The sequence below is a fragment of the Hypanus sabinus genome, chromosome 26 (assembly GCF_030144855.1).
Source record: "Hypanus sabinus isolate sHypSab1 chromosome 26, sHypSab1.hap1, whole genome shotgun sequence".
NCBI classification, from domain to species: domain Eukaryota; kingdom Metazoa; phylum Chordata; class Chondrichthyes; order Myliobatiformes; family Dasyatidae; genus Hypanus; species Hypanus sabinus.
In genome coordinates, this window is record NC_082731.1 from 12,835,453 (window position 1) to 12,856,637 (window position 21,185).

Below are 21,185 nucleotides of genomic sequence, written 5' to 3' on the forward strand. Positions count from 1 at the left end.
CATGTGTTTTAATAATCTCTTCAATATATGTAATTGATATACTTGTTTATTTATTATTATGTCTTTTTTTTTTCTCTCTGTCTCTGCTAGATTATGTATTGCATTGAACTGCTGCTGCTAAGTTAACAAATTTCACGTCACATGTCGGTGATAATAAACCTGATTCTGATTCTAGTCATGGTTCAGCAACACACAGACACACAAAATACGGGAGGAACTGAGCAAATCAGCAACTATCTATGGAGGGGAATGTTAAGTGTTTACTTCCCTCTGTAGATGCTGCCTGTCTTGCTAAGTACATCAAGTATTTTATTTTCTGCGTCTGAAGAATCTCTCATGCCTGCCTCTTTATTTATCTATTCATTTAAATTTTGTAAATGTTTTCTTCTTGGACTGTACTGCTGACATAAATCAACAAATTTCCCAATAAGTGTCCATCAGACAGGAGCAGAATTCGGACTTTTGGCCCAACGAGTCTACTTCTCAATCTCATGATGGCCGATCCATTCCCCTCTCAGCCCCAATCTTCTTACTTTCCACACTCTGACATTAAGAATCTATCAATGTCTGCCTTAAATACACCCAATGACTTGGTCTCCACAGCTGCCTGTGCCAACAACTGCCACAGATTCACCACCCTCTGGCTAAAGGAATCCCTCCTCATCTCCATTCTAAATGGACGTTCCTCTATTTTGAAACTGTGTCCTTTCATCCTGGACACCCTGACTATAGGAAACATCCTCTCCACATCCACTCTATCTGCGTCCTCTGGTCCCAGACTCCCCCACTACAGGAAACACCCTCTCCACATCTACTCTGTCTGTGTCCTCTGGTCCCAGACTCCCCCACTACAGGAAACATCCTCTCCACATCCACTCTATCTGTGTCCTCTGGTCCCAGACTCCCCCACTATAGGAAACATCCTCTCCACATCCACTCTATCTGTGTCCTCTGGTCCCAGACTCCCCCACCACAGGAAACATCCTCTCCACATCCACTCTCTGGTCCCAGACTCCCCCACTACAGGAAACATCCTCTCCACATCCACTCTATCTGTGTCCTCTGGTCCCAGACTCCCCCACTACAGGAAACACCCTCTCCACATCTACTCTGTCTGTGTCCTCTGGTCCCAGACTCCCCCACTACAGGAAACATCCTCTCCACATCCACTCTATCTGTGTCCTCTGGTCCCAGACTCCCCCACTATAGGAAACATCCTCTCCACATCCACTCTATCTGTGTCCTCTGGTCCCAGACTCCCCCACCACAGGAAACATCCTCTCCACATCCACTCTCTGGTCCCAGACTCCCCCACTACAGGAAACATCCTCTCCACATCCACTCTATCTGTGTCCTCTGGTCCCAGACTCCCCCACTACAGGAAACATCCTCTCCACATCTACTCTGTCTGTGTCCTCTGGTCCCAGACTCCCCCACTACAGGAAACATCCTCTCCACATCCACTCTATCTGTGTCCTCTGGTCCCAGACTCCCCCACTACAGGAAACACCCTCTCCACATCTACTCTGTCTGTGTCCTCTGGTCCCAGACTCCCCCACTACAGGAAACATCCTCTCCACATCCACTCTATCTGTGTCCTCTGGTCCCAGACTCCCCCACTATAGGAAACATCCTCTCCACATCCACTCTATCTGTGTCCTCTGGTCCCAGACTCCCCCACCACAGGAAACATCCTCTCCACATCCACTCTCTGGTCCCAGACTCCCCCACTACAGGAAACATCCTCTCCACATCCACTCTATCTGTGTCCTCTGGTCCCAGACTCCCCCACTACAGGAAACATCCTCTCCACATCTACTCTGTCTGTGTCCTCTGGTCCCAGACTCCCCCACTACAGGAAACATCCTCTCCACATCCACTCTATCTGTGTCCTCTGGTCCCAGACTCCCCCACTATAGGAAACATCCTCTCCACATCCACTCTATCTGTGTCCTCTGGTCCTAGACTCCCCCACTATAGGAAACATCCTCTCCACATCCACTCTATCTGTGTCCTCTGGTCCTCGACTTCCCCACTATAGGAAACATCCTCTCCACATCCACTCTATCTGTGTCCTCTGGTCCTCGACTTCCCCACTACAGGAAACATCCTCTCCACATCCACTCTATCTGTGTCCTCTGGTCCCAGACTCCCCCACTACAGGAAACACCCTCTCCACATCTACTCTGTCTGTGTCCTCTGGTCCCAGACTCCCCCACTACAGGAAACATCCTCTCCACATCCACTCTATCTGTGTCCTCTGGTCCCAGACTCCCCCACTATAGGAAACATCCTCTCCACATCCACTCTATCTGTGTCCTCTGGTCCCAGACTCCCCCACCACAGGAAACATCCTCTCCACATCCACTCTCTGGTCCCAGACTCCCCCACTACAGGAAACATCCTCTCCACATCCACTCTATCTGTGTCCTCTGGTCCCAGACTCCCCCACTACAGGAAACATCCTCTCCACATCTACTCTGTCTGTGTCCTCTGGTCCCAGACTCCCCCACTACAGGAAACATCCTCTCCACATCCACTCTATCTGTGTCCTCTGGTCCCAGACTCCCCCACTACAGGAAACACCCTCTCCACATCTACTCTGTCTGTGTCCTCTGGTCCCAGACTCCCCCACTACAGGAAACATCCTCTCCACATCCACTCTATCTGTGTCCTCTGGTCCCAGACTCCCCCACTATAGGAAACATCCTCTCCACATCCACTCTATCTGTGTCCTCTGGTCCCAGACTCCCCCACCACAGGAAACATCCTCTCCACATCCACTCTCTGGTCCCAGACTCCCCCACTACAGGAAACATCCTCTCCACATCCACTCTATCTGTGTCCTCTGGTCCCAGACTCCCCCACTACAGGAAACATCCTCTCCACATCTACTCTGTCTGTGTCCTCTGGTCCCAGACTCCCCCACTACAGGAAACATCCTCTCCACATCCACTCTATCTGTGTCCTCTGGTCCCAGACTCCCCCACTATAGGAAACATCCTCTCCACATCCACTCTATCTGTGTCCTCTGGTCCTAGACTCCCCCACTATAGGAAATATCCTCTCCACATCCACTCTATCTGTGTCCTCTGGTCCTCGACTTCCCCACTACAGGAAACATCCTCTCCACATCCACTCTATCTGTGTCCTCTTGTCCTAGACTCCCCCACTATAGGAAACATCCTCTCCACATCCACTCTATCTGTGTCCTCTGGTCCCAGACTCCCTCACTATAGGAAACATCCTCTTCACATCTACTCTGTCTGAGCCTTTCAACGTTTGGTAGGTCACCATGAGATCCCCCCTCACCTTCTAAATTCCACCAATTACAAACACACCTCATACAATGAGCCTTCCATTCCTGGAATAATTTTCGTGAACTTCCTTTGAACCCTCTCCAATGTCAGCACTTCCTTTCTTAGATAAGGACCCAGAACTGCTCACAACGAGGCCTCACCAGTGCTTTAAAAAGCCTCAGCATTACATCTTCATTTCTACACTCCAGTCCTCTAGAAATGAATGAAAAATTACATTTACCTTCCTCACCTCCGACTCAACATTTAGGGAACCCTGAATGAGAACTCCCAAAGTCCTTTTCGTCTCAGATTTTTGAGTTTTCTCCCTGTTTAAAAAATCCTCTATGGTTTTATTCCTTCTACCAAAGTGAATGACCATACACTTCCTGGCACTGTATTCCATCTGCCAGGTCTTTGCCCATTCTCCTAATCTGTCTAAGTCCTTCTGTAGCCTCTCTGCCTCCTCAAAACTATCTGCCAATCCTTTATTCCCACTCTTTGCCAATGCTTTATCCATGCTAATATGTTTAATATTAATATATTTCCTGTAATACCATGCGTTCTTATCTTGTTAAACAATCTCATGTGTGGCACCTTGTCAAAGGCCTTCCAAAAATCCAAGTACACAACATTCACCGATTCTCCTTTGTCTATCCTGCTTATTATTTTGTCAAAGAATTCCAACAGAATTGTCAGGCAAGATTTTCCCTTAAGGCAACCATGTTGTCTTTGGCCTATTTTATCATGGGCCTCCAAGTACTCAAAACCACATCCTTAACAATCGACTCCAACATCTTCCCAACCACTGAGGTCAGGCTTACTGGTTCATAAATTGCTTTCCTCTGCCCCTCTCCCTTCTTGAAGACTGAAGTGACGTTAATAATTTTCCAGTCTTCCGGAATCATTTGAGACTTTGATCTCAAATAAAAGATTTGATCCTTGAAAAATCATCACTAATGCCAGCACAAGATCGTCATCCACCTCTTTCAGAATGCTGGACTTTAATCCATCTAGTCCAGGTGATTTGTCTGAATATAGATTTGCCCTAGTAATAGCAAATGCACTCACCTCCGACCCCTGACACTCTCAAACTTCTGTCAAACTTCCACATTGAAGACAGATGCAAAATATTTATTCAGTTCATCTGCCATTTCTTTGTTCCCCCATTACAACCTCTCCAGCATCATTTTCCAGTGGTCCAGTATCTATTTTTGCCTCTCTTATGCTCTATGTGTATATATAAAAAACTTTTAGCATCCTCTTTGATATTATTTACCTTATTTTTTCCCTCTTCATGGCTTTTTAGTTGCCTTCTGTTGGTTTTTAAAAGCTTCGCAGTCCTCTAATTTCCTACTACTTTTGCTCTATTCTGTTCCCTCTCTTTTGCTTTTATGTTGGCTTTGACTTCTCTTGTCAGCCACGGTTGTGTCATCCTGCCTTTAGACTTCAGGATGTATCCATACTGACCTTACGAATTACTCACAAAAACTCCAGCCATTGCTGTTCTGCCGTCATCCCTTCTAGTCACCCTTCAGCCAGCTCCTTTCTGACGCCTCTGTAATTCCCTTTACTCCCCTGTAGGACCAATACAGTTGACTTCAACTTCTCCTTCTCAGGCTGCAGGGTGAATTCTATCATATTCAGATCACTTACTCCTAAGGGGTCCTTTACCTTCAACTCTCTAACCAATTCCAGTTATTTACACACAACAAGCAATCCAACATACCGGATCCCCTAGCGGGCTCAACCACAAGCTAAGGAAGCCATCTTGTAGGCATTCTACAAATTCTCTCTCTTGGGACCCAAAATAAGCACCAAGCTGATTTTCCCAATATTGGAACTCAGCATGACTACAATAACATTTCCCTTTTGACAGACATTGTCTATCTCGCCCACATCCGGGCAGGTGTTTGGAGGTCTCCTTGTGGTTCCTTAACTCTACCCATGATTCTACATCTCCTGATTCTACGTCAGCTCTGAGGATCTGATATCATTACTTTTTACCAACAGAGACACGCCATCCCCTCTGCCTACCAGCCTGTTCTTAAATACAATGTGTATCCTTGGATAGTCAGTTCCAAACTATAACCTTCCTTTAACTCAGAGATGCTCACCATGTCGTGCCTGCCAATCTCTAATTCTGCTGCAAGATCATCTACCTATTCCATGCATTCAAATATAACACCTTCAGTCACGTTCTCGTCTCCCTTTTTGATTGGATACATCACTGATAAAAAAAAGAATTGGTTCTGATTCTGGTTTAGATCTGTGGTTATTGAGTTTGTGATGAGCCAAAGGCTCATTTTCATAGTCCTTATGCTCCTTCCCTGTATGCCAATGACAATACTGTAACATTAAACTTGATTTTAGGATAATTTCTTAACAAAGTATATATGCAGTATAGTATACAACTCTGAGAATATTCTTCTCCCACCCCCACGATCTCACCCCCCAACACAAAACACAAGGAGAACTTTGATCCCCAAATCCTCCTCCCCTGCACAAAACAACAAGAAAGAGCTGGCGGAAATTCAGAATATCAAACACTATAAGATTGAAAAAGAAGTTCATAATCCATATCAATTTCCTTCACTCCTTTAATCCTTCCTGCCGGTCCCTTCTAAATCTTTCCTTCTTCGCTGAGAGAGGCTATTCAACCCATCAAGCCAATCCTGCCTTCAGGGAAATCATTACTCAGCTAATCTTCCCCACTGCCTAATCACCCCCCCCCCCCACCCAGTCTCATCCACCCCAACACCCCCTTACACCCACAGGCAATTTGGAGTGTCCAAATGACCAACCAATGGCAGGTCCTCGGGAATGGGAAACAGGAGCACCCGGTGGGATATGGGAAACGTGAGCACCCGGTGGGATATGGGAAATGGGAGAACCTGGTGGGATATGGAGGAAACGGGCGCACCCAGGGAGATATGGGAAATGAGAGCACCGGGTGGGATATGGGAAATGGGAGCATCTGGTGGGATAAGGAGGAATCGGGAGCACCCAGGGGGATATGGGAAATGGGAGCACCCGGTGGGATATGGGAAACGGGAGCACTGGGTGGGATATGGGAAACGGGATCACCCGGTGAGATATGGGAAATGGGAGCAGCGGGTGGGATATGGAGGAAGGGAGCACCGGGTGGGATATGGGAAACGGGAGCACCCGGTGGGATATGGAGGAAATGGGAGCACCCAGGGGGATATGGGAAATGGAAGCACCGGGTGGGATATGGGAAACGGGAGCACTGGGTGGGATATGGGAAACGGGATCACCCGGTGAGATATGGGAAATGGGAGCACCGGGTGGGATATGGAGGAAGGGAGCACCGGGTGGGATATGGGAAATGGGAGCACCCGGTGGGATATGGAGGAAATGGGAGCACCCAGGGGGATATGGGAAATAGAAGCACCAGGTGGGATATGGGAAACGGGAGCACTGGGTGGGATATGGGAAACGGGATCACCCGGTGAGATATGGGAAATGGAAGCACCGGGTGGAATATGGAGGAAGGGAGCACTGGGTGGGATATGGGAAACGGGAGCACCCAGGGGGATATCAGAAACGGGAGCACTGGGTGGGATATGGGAAACGGGATCATCCGGTGAGATATGGGAAATGGGAGCACCTGGTGGGATATGGGAAACGGGAGCACCGCGTGGGATATGGGAAACGGGAGCACCAGGTGGGATATGGGAAATGGGACACTGGGTGGGATATGGGAAACGGGAGCACCAGGTGGGATATGGGAAACGGGAGCACTGGGTGGGATATGGGAAATGGGAGCACCCGGTGGGATATGGGAAATGGGAGCACCTGGTGGGATATGGGAAACGGGAGCACCAGGTGGGATATGGGAAACGGGAGCACTGGGTGGGATATGGGAAATGGGAGCACCCGGTGGGATATGGGAAATGGGAGCACCTGGTGGGATATGGGGAATGGGAGCACCTGGTGGGATATGGGAAATGGGAGCACCTGGTGGGATATGGGAAACGGGAGCACCGCGTGGGATATGGGAAACGGGAGCACCGCGTGGGATATGGGAAACGGGAGCACCGGGTGGGATATGGGAAACGGGAGCACCGCGTGGGATATGGGAAATGGGAGCACCTGGTGGGATATGGGAAACGGGAGCACCGCGTGGGATATGGGAAACGGGAGCACCGGGTGGGATATGGGAAATGGGACACTGGGTGGGATATGGGAAACGGGAGCACCGCGTGGGATATGGGAAACGGGAGCACCGGGTGGGATATGGGAAATGGGACACTGGGTGGGATATGGGAAACGGGAGCACCGCGTGGGATATGGGAAACGGGAGCACCGGGTGGGATATGGGAAATGGGAGCACCTGGTGGGATATGGGAAACGGGAGCACTGGGTGGGATATGGGAAACGGGAGCACTCAGTGGGGTATGGGAAACGGGAGCACTAGGTGGGATATGGGAAACGGGAGCACCTGGTGGGATATGGGAAACAGGACACTGGGTGGGATATGGGAAACGGGACACTGGGTGGGATATGGGAAATGGGAGCACCAGGTGGGATATGGGAAACGGGACACTGGGTGGGATATGGGAAACGGGAGCACCGCGTGGGATATGGGAAACGGGAGCACCGCGTGGGATATGGGAAATGGGACACCGGGTGGGATATGGGAAATGGAGCACCAGGTGGGATATGGGAAACGGGACACCGGGTGGGATATGGGAAACGGGAGCACCGCGTGGGATATGGGAAATGGGACACTGGGTGGGATATGGGAAACGGGAGCACCGCGTGGGATATGGGAAATGGGAGCACCGCGTGGGATATGGGAAATGGGACACCGGGTGGGATATGGGAAATGGGACACCGGGTGGGATATGGGAAACGGGAGCACCGGGTGGGATATGGGAAACAGGAGCACCGGGTGGGATATGGGAAACGGGAGCACCGGGTGGGATATGGGAAACGGGAGCACTCAGTGGGGTATAGGACGATACCCGAGTTCATGGTGGAAGTCCCTTTTGTCACAGGACGAGCTTGCAAACTCCACACAGATGGCGCCTGGGCTCAGGATTGAACCCGGGCTGCTGGAACTGTCAGACAATCGCTCTACCCGCTCTGCTACTGTGCCGACTTCTGCCAGCTCCGTCTCCACACTTGCTTCAAATTACTGAACTTGCGGATGTAACAGAACACCATCGACCTTAATCTGCCTCAACAGAGCTGGCCTGAGGTGCTGTTGTTTTCATTTCAGATCGGAATATAACTTCCTGTTCAGTCCCAAGCTGATCCAGGTAAAACTCTTTGAACATATTTGCATTCAAGATTCAAGTACATTCATTATCAAAGATTGTGTAAATTATACAACCTCAGGATTTGCTCACGTTGCCACAAAGCAGGAAACCCGAAAGAACCCAGTCCAGAAAAAAGACTAAAAAATAAAAATAAAAGACCAACACTCGATACAAAAGAGAAAAAAAAACACGAATCATGCAAACAATTGAAGCGAGCGACGCAACCTGGACCCAAACTGATCTGAACCCGGAGTCGCCCAGTAGGCCCAAAGCCTCCTTTATCAGCTTGTCATATCAGCCGGCACGGAGCGCAGCAGCTGGGGCTGTCTTCATAGCCGCGGAGGGAGGAGAGCGGTCCTCACCCCTCACATCGATGCATCATGAATGTCAGGTCCCTGTGGAACGCCGACAGGGTGACAAGATTAAACACTTTTACTGAGTCGGGTTAACCACGGTGCACGCTAGGCAACTTGACGCAACTACACCCGGGACAAGAGCATTGACAACCACGTAAAGAGAGAGGGCCTTCCCCACGTAGGAAGCCCAATTAATTCACCACTCGATGTAAGAACTCGAGTCTACGAGGGCTTGCTTCCAGTTGCACCGGCCTCTTCCCGCAGTCCAAAGGTGTATCGGAGAGGTTAATTGGTCACTGTACACTGTCCCATGATTAGACTCGGGCTAAGTTGTTGCTCGCTGGCTGTGTGGCTCAAAGGGCTAATTTCGCAGAGTGACTCAATCAATAGGTGGCTAGATGGGAAAGAGACAGGTGCTATCTGCTTGTCAGGCAGACTAACTTAATGTCAAGTTCTTTTACATTGTTCAGGACATTAGTTTTCCTTGTGTGTTGCTGTCCTGGATATCATCGTGCAGCGAGGAAGGTTTTATAACCAGCGTTTCCCGAAACCTCCTGCTCCGGAGAGCAGCGACACCGTAGAATTTGCAGGCTCGGGTAGTGGCCGAGAGGAGGCAAGCTGAGTGCGGGAGGAAGGCAGGAAGAGGAGGAGGCAGGGCTCCCTCCGGGGCAGAGGGCCAGGCTGACCTCTCTGGCTGGGGCATCCTCTGAGGCCTGCAGATTGGAAAGAGGCCGCTCAGCCCAGAGGGCCAATGCTGCCCATAAGACATAGGAGCAGAATCTGGCCATTCAGCCCATCGAGTCTGCTCCACCATTCCATTATGGCTGATTTATCATCGCTCTCAACTCCATTCTCCTGCCTTCTCCCTGTAACCTTTGGTGACCTTACTAATCAAGAACCTACCAATTTCCACTTTAATTCTACCCAGTGTCTTAGTCTCCACTTCCATCTATGGCAATGAATTCCACAGATTCACCACCCTCTGGGTACAGAAAGTCCTCATCAGCTCTGTTCTAAGGGGACATCCTTCTATTCTGAGGCTGTGCCCCTGGTCCGAGGCTCACCACATCCACTCTATCAGGAGCTTGCAATGAGTTGTCCCCTACCCCTGCAACATAGAGCCTTGTTTGCACCATTCTGTATTTATTGTTAACACAGACATGGCTCGTTCTGTGAGGAATCTGGTGTATGTGGTAATAACTCGCTCAGGCATTGAACGTAGATCTTAGAACAGCAGAGAACAGGGACAGGCCGCTCCGTCTGTGCCAGCCATCGTGATGGTCTTGCTCCCATCTGGCTGCACGGGCTCCATATCCCTCTGGTCCTGGACTGGTGACAGCTCTGTGTGAGCACCTCTGAAATGTGGTATTAGGTTCCACTATTTCCCAGGTGTCTGCCACCCTCTGTGTAAAAAAAAACCACACTTGCCCTGCATATCTCCTGCAGGCGGACCCTCTCTGGCCTTGAAGCTATGCTCTCTGGTATCTGACGTCTCCACTCTGGGCAAAACGACTCCATCTATCCCATCTACAACCAGGTTTGTTTACGGAGCTCGCAGTACACCGAAACCAGCGGTGAAATGACGTCAGGAACATCAACGCGGGAGCGTAGTGGTCAGCACGATGCTCCACAGTACCCGCGACCCGGGTTCAATTCCCGTCGCTGCCAGAAAGGGGTTTGTATGCTGTCTCCGTGACCGCGTGGGTTTCCTCGGCGGGGGTCCACTGGTTCACCCGCCCCCCGCCCCCCCCAGTCCAAAGACCTGACAGGTGGTAAGATTGTAAACTGTCCCGTCGTCAGGCTAGGTCTGCTCGCTGTATCTCAACGTAAATGTTTTATAACCCTCGCTCGGCCTCCGACGCCCCAGAGGAGGCAATCCAAATGCGTCCCATCATTGAACTCCTTGAACGCTTGTGGAATTCCCTGACTGGGTCTGTTTCTACCCCACTCTTCCACTCACAACCTGCTGGGATTTTCACACCATGGTCCTTGTCTCCACCTCTCCTCTGTCAGCTGGCAGATTTGCCTCACCCCTACCCGCTCCAGGTTCCCTCAACCCTACCCGCTCCAGGTTCCCTCAACCCTACCCGCTCCAGGTTCCCTCACTCCTCCCTACTCCAGGTTCCCTCACCTCTACCCGCTCCGGGTTCCCTCACTCCTCCCTACTCCAGGTTCCCTCACCCCTACCCGCTCCAGGTTCCCTCACTCCTCCCTGCTCCAGGTTCCCTCACTCCTCCCTGCTCCAGGTTCCCTCACTCCTCCAGGTTTCCTCACTCCTACCCGCTCTGGGTTCCCTCACTCCTCCCTGCTCCAGGTTCCCTCAATCCTCCCTACTCCAGGTTTCCTCACCCCTACCCGCTCCAGGTTCACTCAATCCTCCCTACTCCAGGTTTCCTCACCCCTACCCGCTCCAGGTTCCCTCACTCTTCCCTACTCCAGGTTCCCTCACTCCTCCCTACAGGTTTCCTCACTCCTACCCGCTCCAGGTTCCCTCACTCTTCCCTACTCCAGGTTCCCTCACTCCTCCCTACAGGTTTCCTCACCCCTACCCGCTCCAGGTTCCCTCACTCTTCCCCTACTCCAGGTTCCCTCACTCCTCCCTACAGGTTTCCTCGCCCCTACCCGCTCCAGGTTCCCTCACTCTTCCCTACTCCAGGTTCCCTCACTCCTCCCTGCTCCAGGTTCCCTCACTCCTCCCTGCTCCAGGTTTCCTCACCCCTACCCGCTCCAGGTTCCCTCACTCCTCTCTACTCCGGGTTCCCTCACCCCTACCCGCTCCGGGTTCCCTCACTCCTCCCTACTCCAGGTTCCCTCACTCCTCCCTACTCCGGGTTCCCTCACTCCTCCCTGCTCCAGGTTTCCTCACTCCTCCCTGCTCCAGGTTTCCTCACTCCTCCCTGCTCCAGGTTTCCTCACCCCTACCCGCTCCAGGTTCCCTCACTCCTCCCTACTCCGGGTTCCCTCACCCCTACCCGCTCCGGGTTCCCTCACTCCTCCCTACTCCGGGTTCCCTTACTCCTCCCTGCTCCAGGTTTCCTCACCCCTACCCGCTCTGGGTTCCCTCACTCCTCCCTGCTCCAGGTTTCCTCACCCCTACCCGCTCCGGGTTCCCTCACTCCTCCCTGCTCCAGGTTTCCTCACCCCTACCCGCTCCGGGTTCCCTCAGCCCTACCCGCTCCGGGTTCCCTCACTCCTCCCTGCTCCAGGTTTCCTCACTCCTCCCTGCTCCAGGTTTCCTCACCCCTACCCGCTCCGGGTTCCCTCAGCCCTACCCGCTCCGGGTTCCCTCACTCCTACCCGCTCCAGGTTTCCTCACTCCTCCCTGCTCCAGGTTTCCTCACCCCTACCCGCTCCAGGTTTCCTCACTCCTCCCCGCTCCAGGTTTCCTCACCCCTACCCGCTCCGGGTTCCCTCACTCCTCCCTACTCCAGGTTTCCTCACCCCTACCCGCTCCAGGTTCCCTCACACCTACCCGCTCCAGGTTTCCTCACTCCTCCCTGCTCCAGGTTTCCTCACCCCTACCCGCTCCGGGTTCCCTCACTCCTCCCTACTCCAGGTTTCCTCACTCCTCCCTGCACCAGGTTTCCTCACCCCTACCCGCTCCGGGTTCCCTCACTCCTCCCTACTCCAGGTTTCCTCACCCCTACCCGCTCCAGGTTCCCTCACTCCTACCCGCTCCAGGTTTCCTCACTCCTCCCTGCTCCAGGTTTCCTCACCCCTACCCGCTCCGGGTTCCCTCACTCCTCCCTACTCCGGGTTTCCTCACTCCTCCCTGCTCCAGGTTTCCTCACCCCTACCCGCTCCGGGTTCCCTCACTCCTACCCGCTCCGGGTTCCCTCACTCCTACCCGCTCCAGGTTCCCTCACTCCTCCCTGCTCCAGGTTTCCTCACCCCTACCCGCTCCGGGTTCCCTCACTCCTCCCTACTCCGGGTTTCCTCACTCCTCCCTGCTCCAGGTTTCCTCACCCCTACCCGCTCCGGGTTCCCTCACTCCTCCCTACTCCAGGTTCCCTCACTCCTCCCTGCTCCAGGTTTCCTCACCCCTACCCGCTCCGGGTTCCCTCACTCCTCCCAGCTCCAGGTTTCCTCACCCCTACCCGCTCCGGGTTCCCTCACTCCTACCCGCTCCGGGTTCCCTCACTCCTACCCGCTCCGGGTTCCCTCACTCCTACCCGCTCCGGGTTCCCTCACTCCTCCCTGCTCCAGGTTTCCTCACTCCTACCCGCTCCGGGTTCCCTCACTCCTCCCTACTCCGGGTTCCCTCACTCCTACCCGCTCCAGGTTTCCTCACCCCTACCCGCTCCGGGTTCCCTCACTCCTCCCTACTCCAGGTTCCCTCACTCCTCCCTGCTCCAGGTTTCCTCACCCCTACCCGCTCCGGGTTCCCTCACTCCTCCCTGCTCCAGGTTTCCTCACTCCTCCCTGCTCCAGGTTTCCTCACCCCTACCCGCTCCAGGTTCCCTCACTCCTACCCGCTCCAGGTTTCCTCACTCCTCCCTGCTCCAGGTTTCCTCACCCCTACCCGCTCCGGGTTCCCTCACTCCTCCCTACTCCAGGTTCCCTCACTCCTACCCGCTCCGGGTTCCCTCACTCCTCCCTGCTCCAGGTTTCCTCACCCCTACCCGCTCCGGGTTCCCTCACTCCTACCCGCTCCGGGTTCCCTCACTCCTCCCTGCTCCAGGTTTCCTCACCCCTACCCGCTCCGGGTTCCCTCACTCCTCCCTACTCCGGGTTTCCTCACTCCTCCCTGCTCCAGGTTTCCTCACCCCTACCCGCTCTGGGTTCCCTCACTCCTCCCTACTCCAGGTTCCCTCACTCCTCCCTGCTCCAGGTTTCCTCACCCCTACCCGCTCCGGGTTCCCTCACTCCTCCCTGCTCCAGGTTTCCTCACCCCTACCCGCTCCGGGTTCCCTCACTCCTACCCGCTCCGGGTTCCCTCACTCCTACCCGCTCCGGGTTCCCTCACTCCTACCCGCTCCGGGTTCCCTCACTCCTCCCTGCTCCAGGTTTCCTCACTCCTACCCGCTCCGGGTTCCCTCACTCCTCCCTACTCCGGGTTCCCTCACTCCTACCCGCTCCAGGTTTCCTCACCCCTACCCGCTCCGGGTTCCCTCACTCCTCCCTACTCCAGGTTCCCTCACTCCTCCCTGCTCCAGGTTTCCTCACCCCTACCCGCTCCGGGTTCCCTCACTCCTTCCCGCTCCGGGTTCCCTCACTTCTCCCTGCTCCAGGTTTCCTCACTCCTCCCTGCACCAGGTTTCCTCACCCCTACCCGCTCCGGGTTCCCTCACTCCTCCCTACTCCAGGTTTCCTCACCCCTACCCGCTCCGGGTTCCCTCACTCCTACCCGCTCCAGGTTTACTCACCCCTACCCGCTCTGGGTTCCCTCACTCCTACCCGCTCCGGGTTCCCTCACTCCTCCCTGCTCCAGGTTTCCTCACCCCTACCCGCTCCGGGTTCCCTCACTCCTCCCTACTCCAGGTTCCATCACTCCTCCCTGCTCCAGGTTTCCTCACCCCTACCCGCTCCGGGTTCCCTCACTCCTCCCTACTCCAGGTTCCCTCACTCCTCCCTGCTCCAGGTTTTCTCACCCCTACCCGCTCCGGGTTCCCTCACTCCTACCCGCTCCGGGTTCCCTCACTCCTACCCGCTCCGGGTTCCCTCACTCCTCCCTGCTCTGGGTTTCCTCACCCCTACCCGCTCTGGGTTCCCTCACTCCTACCCGCTCCAGGTTTCCTCACTCCTCCCTGCTCCAGGTTTCCTCACCCCTACCCGCTCCGGGTTCCCTCACTCCTCCCTACTCCGGGTTCCCTCACCCCTACCCGCTCCGGGTTCCCTCACTCCTCCCTGCTCCAGGTTTCCTCAGCCCTACCCGCTCCAGGTTCCCTCACTCCTCCCTGCTCCAGGTTTCAAACAACACACGAAGGCGCCGGGGGAACTCCGGGTCAGGCAGCGACGCTTCGGGCCGGGCGGGCCGCTTCATGCTGATCCCGGCGTCTGCGGCCTCTGACAGCTCCCGCCTCGGAACCACCTGTCAGACTGGACCCCAGCGACGCTGACCTTTCAGTCCTCACCCTTGCAGTTCAGGCGTTAGTCTGCAACCGTAACACGATTTTCCTGTTTTCTGTCGTGGCTTTTCCATCGCGATGGCCTGGCCGGATTGTTTATTTTGGTTTATTTTTGCCACACGTGCTCGCTGTGGCAGGTCAGACCATCACACAGTAACGAGTTAAAACAATATCAACGCGGAATGAAGTCCGACCGCGCCAGAGAAAGTGCGCAACGGGAGAAAATCTGCAGACGCTGGAAATCTGAGCAACACACACACACGAAATGCTGGAGGAACTCGGCGGGAGAGGGGGAGGAGAGAAGTGAAGAGCAGGGAGGTTGATCGGTGAAAGGTCAGGGCTGGAGGAGAGGGGAGTCTGATAGGAGAGGGCAGAAGTTGATCGGTGAAAGGTCAGGGCTGGAGGAGAGGGGAGTCTGATAGGAGAGGGCAGAAGTCCATGGAAGAACAGGAAGGGGGAGGAACACCGGAGGGGGTAATGGGCAGGGAAGGAGATAAGGTGAGAGAGGGAAATGGGAATGGTGAAGGTGATGGGGTGGGAGTTGCCGGAAGTTCGAAAATCAAAGTTCATGCTGTCAGGTTGGAGGCGACCCGGACTCCTGAACTGCCGTCTCATCGCGTCCGTGGCGGAGGCCATGGAATGGGAATGGGAATTACAATGTAATGAGTGGCCACTGGGAGATCCCGCTGTCTCTCCCTGGCCGTTGCGGTCTCCCCGTCTACACCGGGTCTCACCGAACACGGCGGATGACCCCAACAGGTGAGGTGTCGCCTCACCGTTATAAGGCAGATTGTGAGGCCAGGAGAGAATCCTATTGTTCAAAGTAAAGTTACTATCAAGGTATGTATACCATAATCAACCTTGAGATTGGTATTCTTGCCGGAACCCATAAAACAGTAGATTCAACGAAAACGACTCGCACAGCGAAGACTGCCAAACGCCCGATGTGCAAGTAGGGGGGTAATTTTTTAAAAGAACGTGGAACTGCGGAGCTGATGAAAGTGAGGTGTGTGGGGGGGGGGGGGGGGTCAGCTCGTCCACAAGGCGGGTGAGAGCACAGCCGCGAGTCGGTCCGGCGCTGAGCCGGGTGAAGCCCGGTCACGACTGTTCCCGAACCCGGCGGCGTGGGACCCGAGACACCAGCACCTCCCACCCGATGGCAGTAGCGAGAAGAGAGGGAGACGGGTCAGATGCTGACAGCTGGGGAATTCTTGTCAATAGTCTCGATGTGGAGGCGTGGGAACTGTCCGGGGAATTCTTGTCGATAGTCTCAATGTGGCGGGGTGGGAACTGTCCGGGGAATTCTTGTGAATAGTCTCAATGTGGCGGGGTGGGAACTGTCCTTGGGCCTGCGGGTATGTGCTTTCGGCCTTTTGCGTCTTCTGCCCGATGGGAGAGGGGTTTCAGGGTGTGTGGGGTCGGGGCTTTGCTCATATTGGCTGCTTTACTGAGGCAGAGGGAAGTATTAAAGGACCAGTAGAGGGGCGATTTGCTGTGTCCGGAACTCCCTGCAATTTATTGCGGTCACGGGCAGAGCAGACCGTGATCCATTCAAAAGGACAGTTCCGATGGCTCATCATTAACAATTGGCACGCTAATTTGATACATATGGCAAACAATGCCATTACCAGCTGTTGTTCTGTCCATTTGTACAAGGGCGATTGTTCAGTGGACTGTTAAAGACCAGCGTAATGTCATATGTACTCGGAAACCTATCATAATTCAAAGCACAAGACACGGGAGCGAATTAGGCCATTTGGCCCATCGAGAGCCCCAATGGCTGATTTATTTCCCCCCTGAACCCCATTCTCCTGCCTTGAGTCCTTATTAATCTCCACTTTCAATACAGCCGGTGACCTGGCCTCCTGTGGTCAGGAATTCCACGGGCACATCATCCTCTGGCTGACGAAATTCCTCGCCTCTTCCAAAGCGACAGGCTTGGATTCTGATTTGCCGGCCGACCCCGTCTTGTCCTGGGCATCGTTTTGTCTGCCCGCACTGCACGTTCGCTGTAGCTGAGCCGTGACTCGGCTTCTCCCTTCCCGCTCCATCTGGAGCAATGCAGAGCAAAGCTTTTCGGTTTACCTTGGAGGATGTGAGGAAGATAGACCTTAAATCTCACAGCACCAGGGTCGGGAACTGTTATTCGCTTTCAATAACCAGGCTGCTGAGCCAGCGTGGATAACTTCACTCACCTCGACAACGAACTGATTCCACAATCCACCGCCTGACCCTCAAGGACTCTACAAAATCATGTTCTCAGTTTGATTTATTTTTTGATTTGTACCAATTGTCTTCGGTAACCGGCCCGACCGATCCAGTGACCCCTCCACCGTCAGCTCTGATCACGTGAAAGTATTCGGGGATCTGGTTCGGAGGCAACAGGAACTGGCCGGAGCGGACTCCCATGGTCAAACAGAAACTGCGACCGTGGGGAGGGCGCATAATGGTATGTTGTCATTCATAGCAAGAGGATTCGAGTACAGGAGCAGGGAGGTTCTACTGCAGTTGTACAAGGCCTTGGTGAGACCACTCCTGGAGTATTGTGTGCAGTTTTGGTCCCCTAATCTGAGGGGGGGGGGGGCATTCTTGCCTTAGAGGGAGTACAGAGAAGGTTCACCAGATTGATTCCTGAGGTGGCAGGACTTTCATATGAAGAAAAACTGGATCGACTGGGCTTATACACACTGGAATTTAGAAGATTGAGGGGGGGATCTTATTGAAACGTATAAAATTCTAAAGGGATCGGGGGTATGGAGAGAAAGCAGGTACAGGGTTCTGAGTTGGATGATCAGCCATGATCATACTGATCATGCGGTGCAGGCTCGAAGGGCCGAATGTCCTACTCCTGCACCTATTTTCTATGTTTTTTTTTCGATGACGGGCAAGAACCTGGTCATCAGGTGTGAGGTGCTCTCAGGGCTGCTGTACTTGGCGCAGGTGTGGCCAGTCCCCCGCTCCGGCTGCAGGAGTCCGTGCCGAGGGACGCACTCAAACTCGGTGCGGCCACCGCAAGGGCCCGGTGGGCAAGGGCCATAGTTTAGGGTCCTCCTCTCGCGGAAGTGAAGGGGTAGGGGGCGGGGGGGGTGTTCCCCTCAACAAGGGTATGCAAATATGAAATAACAGAGTGCCACCTGGGTGGCAAAAGGTGTGGAAATGTAAAGACTGTAACGGAAACATTTAAGGATTGAGTCATTGAATGGTTTATTGTACGTAAATTTATTTTTGAATAAAGTACATTTTGTTTAATAAAAAATTGTCTTTTACACATTGGAGGTCTGTTGGTCTTTCTGTAGAGTCCCCTACCCCCCCCCCCCCCCCCACCTGTAAATGCCTGCAAGAAAGTGAACCTAAAGGTGGTAAGTATATTGTGACTTTTACAGCGTTGTACATTTACCAAACCTGGTGAAGCACACAGACCCCAGCTGTATTTTAATCAACCTCAGCGCCACCACAGGTGCTGCCTGCAGACACAGGAGAGACCGGGCGTCTCAGCGGAGGGACTCCAGGCCAGGCGGCGTCTACGGAGGGAAATGGGTGGTCAATGTTTCAGGTAGAGACCCTTCATCGGGGCTGGAGAGGAAGAGGGGAGATGGTCAGGAGACGAATTGACAGAAGGCCGAAGAAGGTGAAACCTGACACGAGAGGAATGTGGAGCCTGAATAAGGGGAGGCGAACCAGTGGGAGGAGTGTGTGTGGATGATGGGCTGAGGGAGAGGGTGGAGGAGGGGAAAAGGGAGACAGTGAGAGGGAAGGGGTGGGGTAAAAGATGCCACCTGAGCCGGCAAGCTCCGTGTCCAACAGTCTGCAGCTCACTCAGGTTCCAGCGTCTGCAGTCTCTTTGGATTCCGATTTCTCTATCAGGTGTACATTTGCACACAGTGAAATGTGTCTGTGGTTAACAACCAACAATCCTAAAGATGTACTGGTGGCAGCCCGCACACTCCGGTGGCAACATAGCGCACCCCCGATGCTTGGCAGGACAACAGGGAACACAGCAAACTGGAATGTACCAAGCAACAAGAAGACTTGCTCTATCCTCTCCCCCACTCATACACCGACTTCTAACCCCAGGGCAGGTCACCTTCTTCACCTGCACCCTTACTGCTGGCCATCAAACACCGGCCTGTCCTCTAATCCCCTCCATTCCTGTACCTAAACACTAACCCAACCCCCTATCTCCTCTCTCGGCCCCCAAAGCCTTAAGAACATTTATAAAACCGCTGAGACGCAAACTCAATGGAGGCCGCTGTCTTGTCCACTCGGCATCTCCATTCCAACTTCACCACTTGCCCACTTCGAAGTGCTCTTCTCCCTCTGTCCGACAGAAGTCCTGTCAAGTCTTTTCCCACTGCTCTCCGGCCACATTCTCCGCACCGACCACCAGGCGCCCCTTCACCCCCATCCCACCAGAATCCCTGGCCATTGCTCCCACCTTTTGGGAGTCAGTGAGTTGCTGGGTATCCCCACTCCCACTGTCTGCTCTCACATTCCTGATTGAGGTTTCCTTCCTGCCAGACCTATCAATCAACAGCGGCAGCAGAGAGAGCTCAATCAGCCCTCTAACGATGGCTGACTCGCCCAGCATTAGTTTAAATTCCTGCACCATCTCCATTAGCCTGGGCCTTTTTAGTTCCAACATTTTTTGTTTCATTTTATGTTTCCAGTATCTGTACATTTTTGTTCCGAGGTTAATGTTTAATTCACTGACATTGCTTTCGTGTGTAGAATTTGACTCTGCCCACATTTCTCTTTCCCTTTCTGTTGAAAATCACTTTCATTCTCTTCACCCCCTTTTCTGTATCTTAATACTCGTTCTACCCCCATCTCTCCCAGTTCTGACCTTTTATCATTGACTAGAAACTCTCTCTACAGGTGCTGATGGACCTACTGGGTATTTCTAGGTTTCTACCTCATTTCTAACTTCCAGCAGATGCAATATATTTTTTTTTGTATCGCAGTTTTGTTGACTGTTACTTCACTTTGAGAATTGCTCCCCACCCCATGATTTTAGCTCCTTTGTTCCATTTGCCTCTCCTTATCTTGTTCACCCCTTTCCTTTGAATGGGATCAGAAATACCTTACCTCTCCTCCCTCCTTCACCAAAGTCCCCCAGTCTGTCCCATCTCTGATGAAAGGTCATTGACGCGTTAACTTCTTCGCTCTCCACAGTTGCTGACTGACCTATTCAGTATTCCCAATGTCATTCTCGTCCAATTGATTTGGACATCCATATCTTCCCACACAGAGGGAGGTTGCTTGAAACATCAAGTCTAAACCAGCTCTTGGATCGTTCTGCTCAACCCCATTCTCCAAACTCTTCTTACATGTCCATGCTTCCACCCCTCCCACATTGTCCCCATCCTTCCATACAGTACAGAGGCCGATTAACCTGCTAATCTTCGGGATGAGAGAGGAAGGCCATGTAGTCTCAGGGTGTACACATTGCACAGAGGCAAAAGCAGATTGAACCTGGAGCACTGGAGAGTGGCTCCCTACTAAATGCCTCTGGCACGATTGACAGCTCTTGGAATATGGAATATGGGTTGAGGGGAGGATTAAATGGAGATGACATAGAACATAGAATAATACAGCACATTACAGGCCCTTCGGCCCACAATGTTGTGCCGACCCTCAAACCCTGCCTCCCATATAACCCCCCCCCCCAATACAATTATCAGAGGAAAGTGATGGGGGAATCGATGTCTCTGATTTGAACCCTGTAAGTTGAAGCTATGTCCAGAAATGCAGTAAAGGATTAAGCATTGCAAGCTGACCCACAGGATCCCCTCCACTCACGCCAGAAGCACAGAAGCCCAAAGTCCCACATCATGATTCAAGAACAGCTATTTCTTTTCAACCATTCGATTCTTGAACTGACCAGGCACCCCTTATCGCAATAGCAACACCACGGCCACCTTGCACCAGACTGGACTTCATTTTAGTTGGTTCTGTTTCCTTGTGAAAATTGTGCATAATTTGTTTTAGTGAATGCTGTTTATGTGACGCTATATGCCTACGACATCGATGCAAATGCCTTTTATTCACTAGTGGCATTCATAGCAAGAGGATTCAAGTACAGGAGCAGGGAGGTTCTACTGCAGTTCTACAAGGCCTTGGTGAGACCACACCTAGAATATTGTGTGCAGTTTTGGTCCCCTAATCTGAGGAAAGACA

At 53.0% G+C, this 21,185-nt stretch overlaps 1 protein-coding gene across 1 annotated transcript; it reads left to right on the forward strand.

Moving 5' to 3' along the window:
- Positions 1–6,998: 6,998 nt before the first annotated feature.
- On the forward strand, positions 6,999–14,999 carry LOC132381577 (mucin-2-like). Its single transcript, XM_059951072.1, has 5 exons — positions 6,999–7,549; positions 12,072–12,971; positions 13,022–13,321; positions 13,497–13,621; positions 14,797–14,999. The coding sequence occupies exons 1-5, from the start codon at positions 6,999–7,001 to the stop codon at positions 14,997–14,999; spliced, it is 2,079 nt and encodes a 692-aa protein (XP_059807055.1).
- Positions 15,000–21,185: the final 6,186 nt, after the last annotated feature.

Excerpts from the sequence above, each read along its gene's own strand:
- LOC132381577 (XM_059951072.1), top strand. The coding sequence starts at position 6,999 with ATGGGACACTGGGTGGGATATGGGAAACGGGAGCACCAGGTGGGATAT. Across the intron at positions 7,550-12,071 it reads ATGGGAAACGGGAGCACCGG|GTTTCCTCACCCCTACCCGC; the intron begins GTGGGATATGGG and ends TCCCTGCTCCAG. Across the intron at positions 13,622-14,796 it reads CTCACTCCTCCCTGCTCCAG|GTTTCCTCAGCCCTACCCGC; the intron begins GTTTCCTCACCC and ends TCCCTGCTCCAG.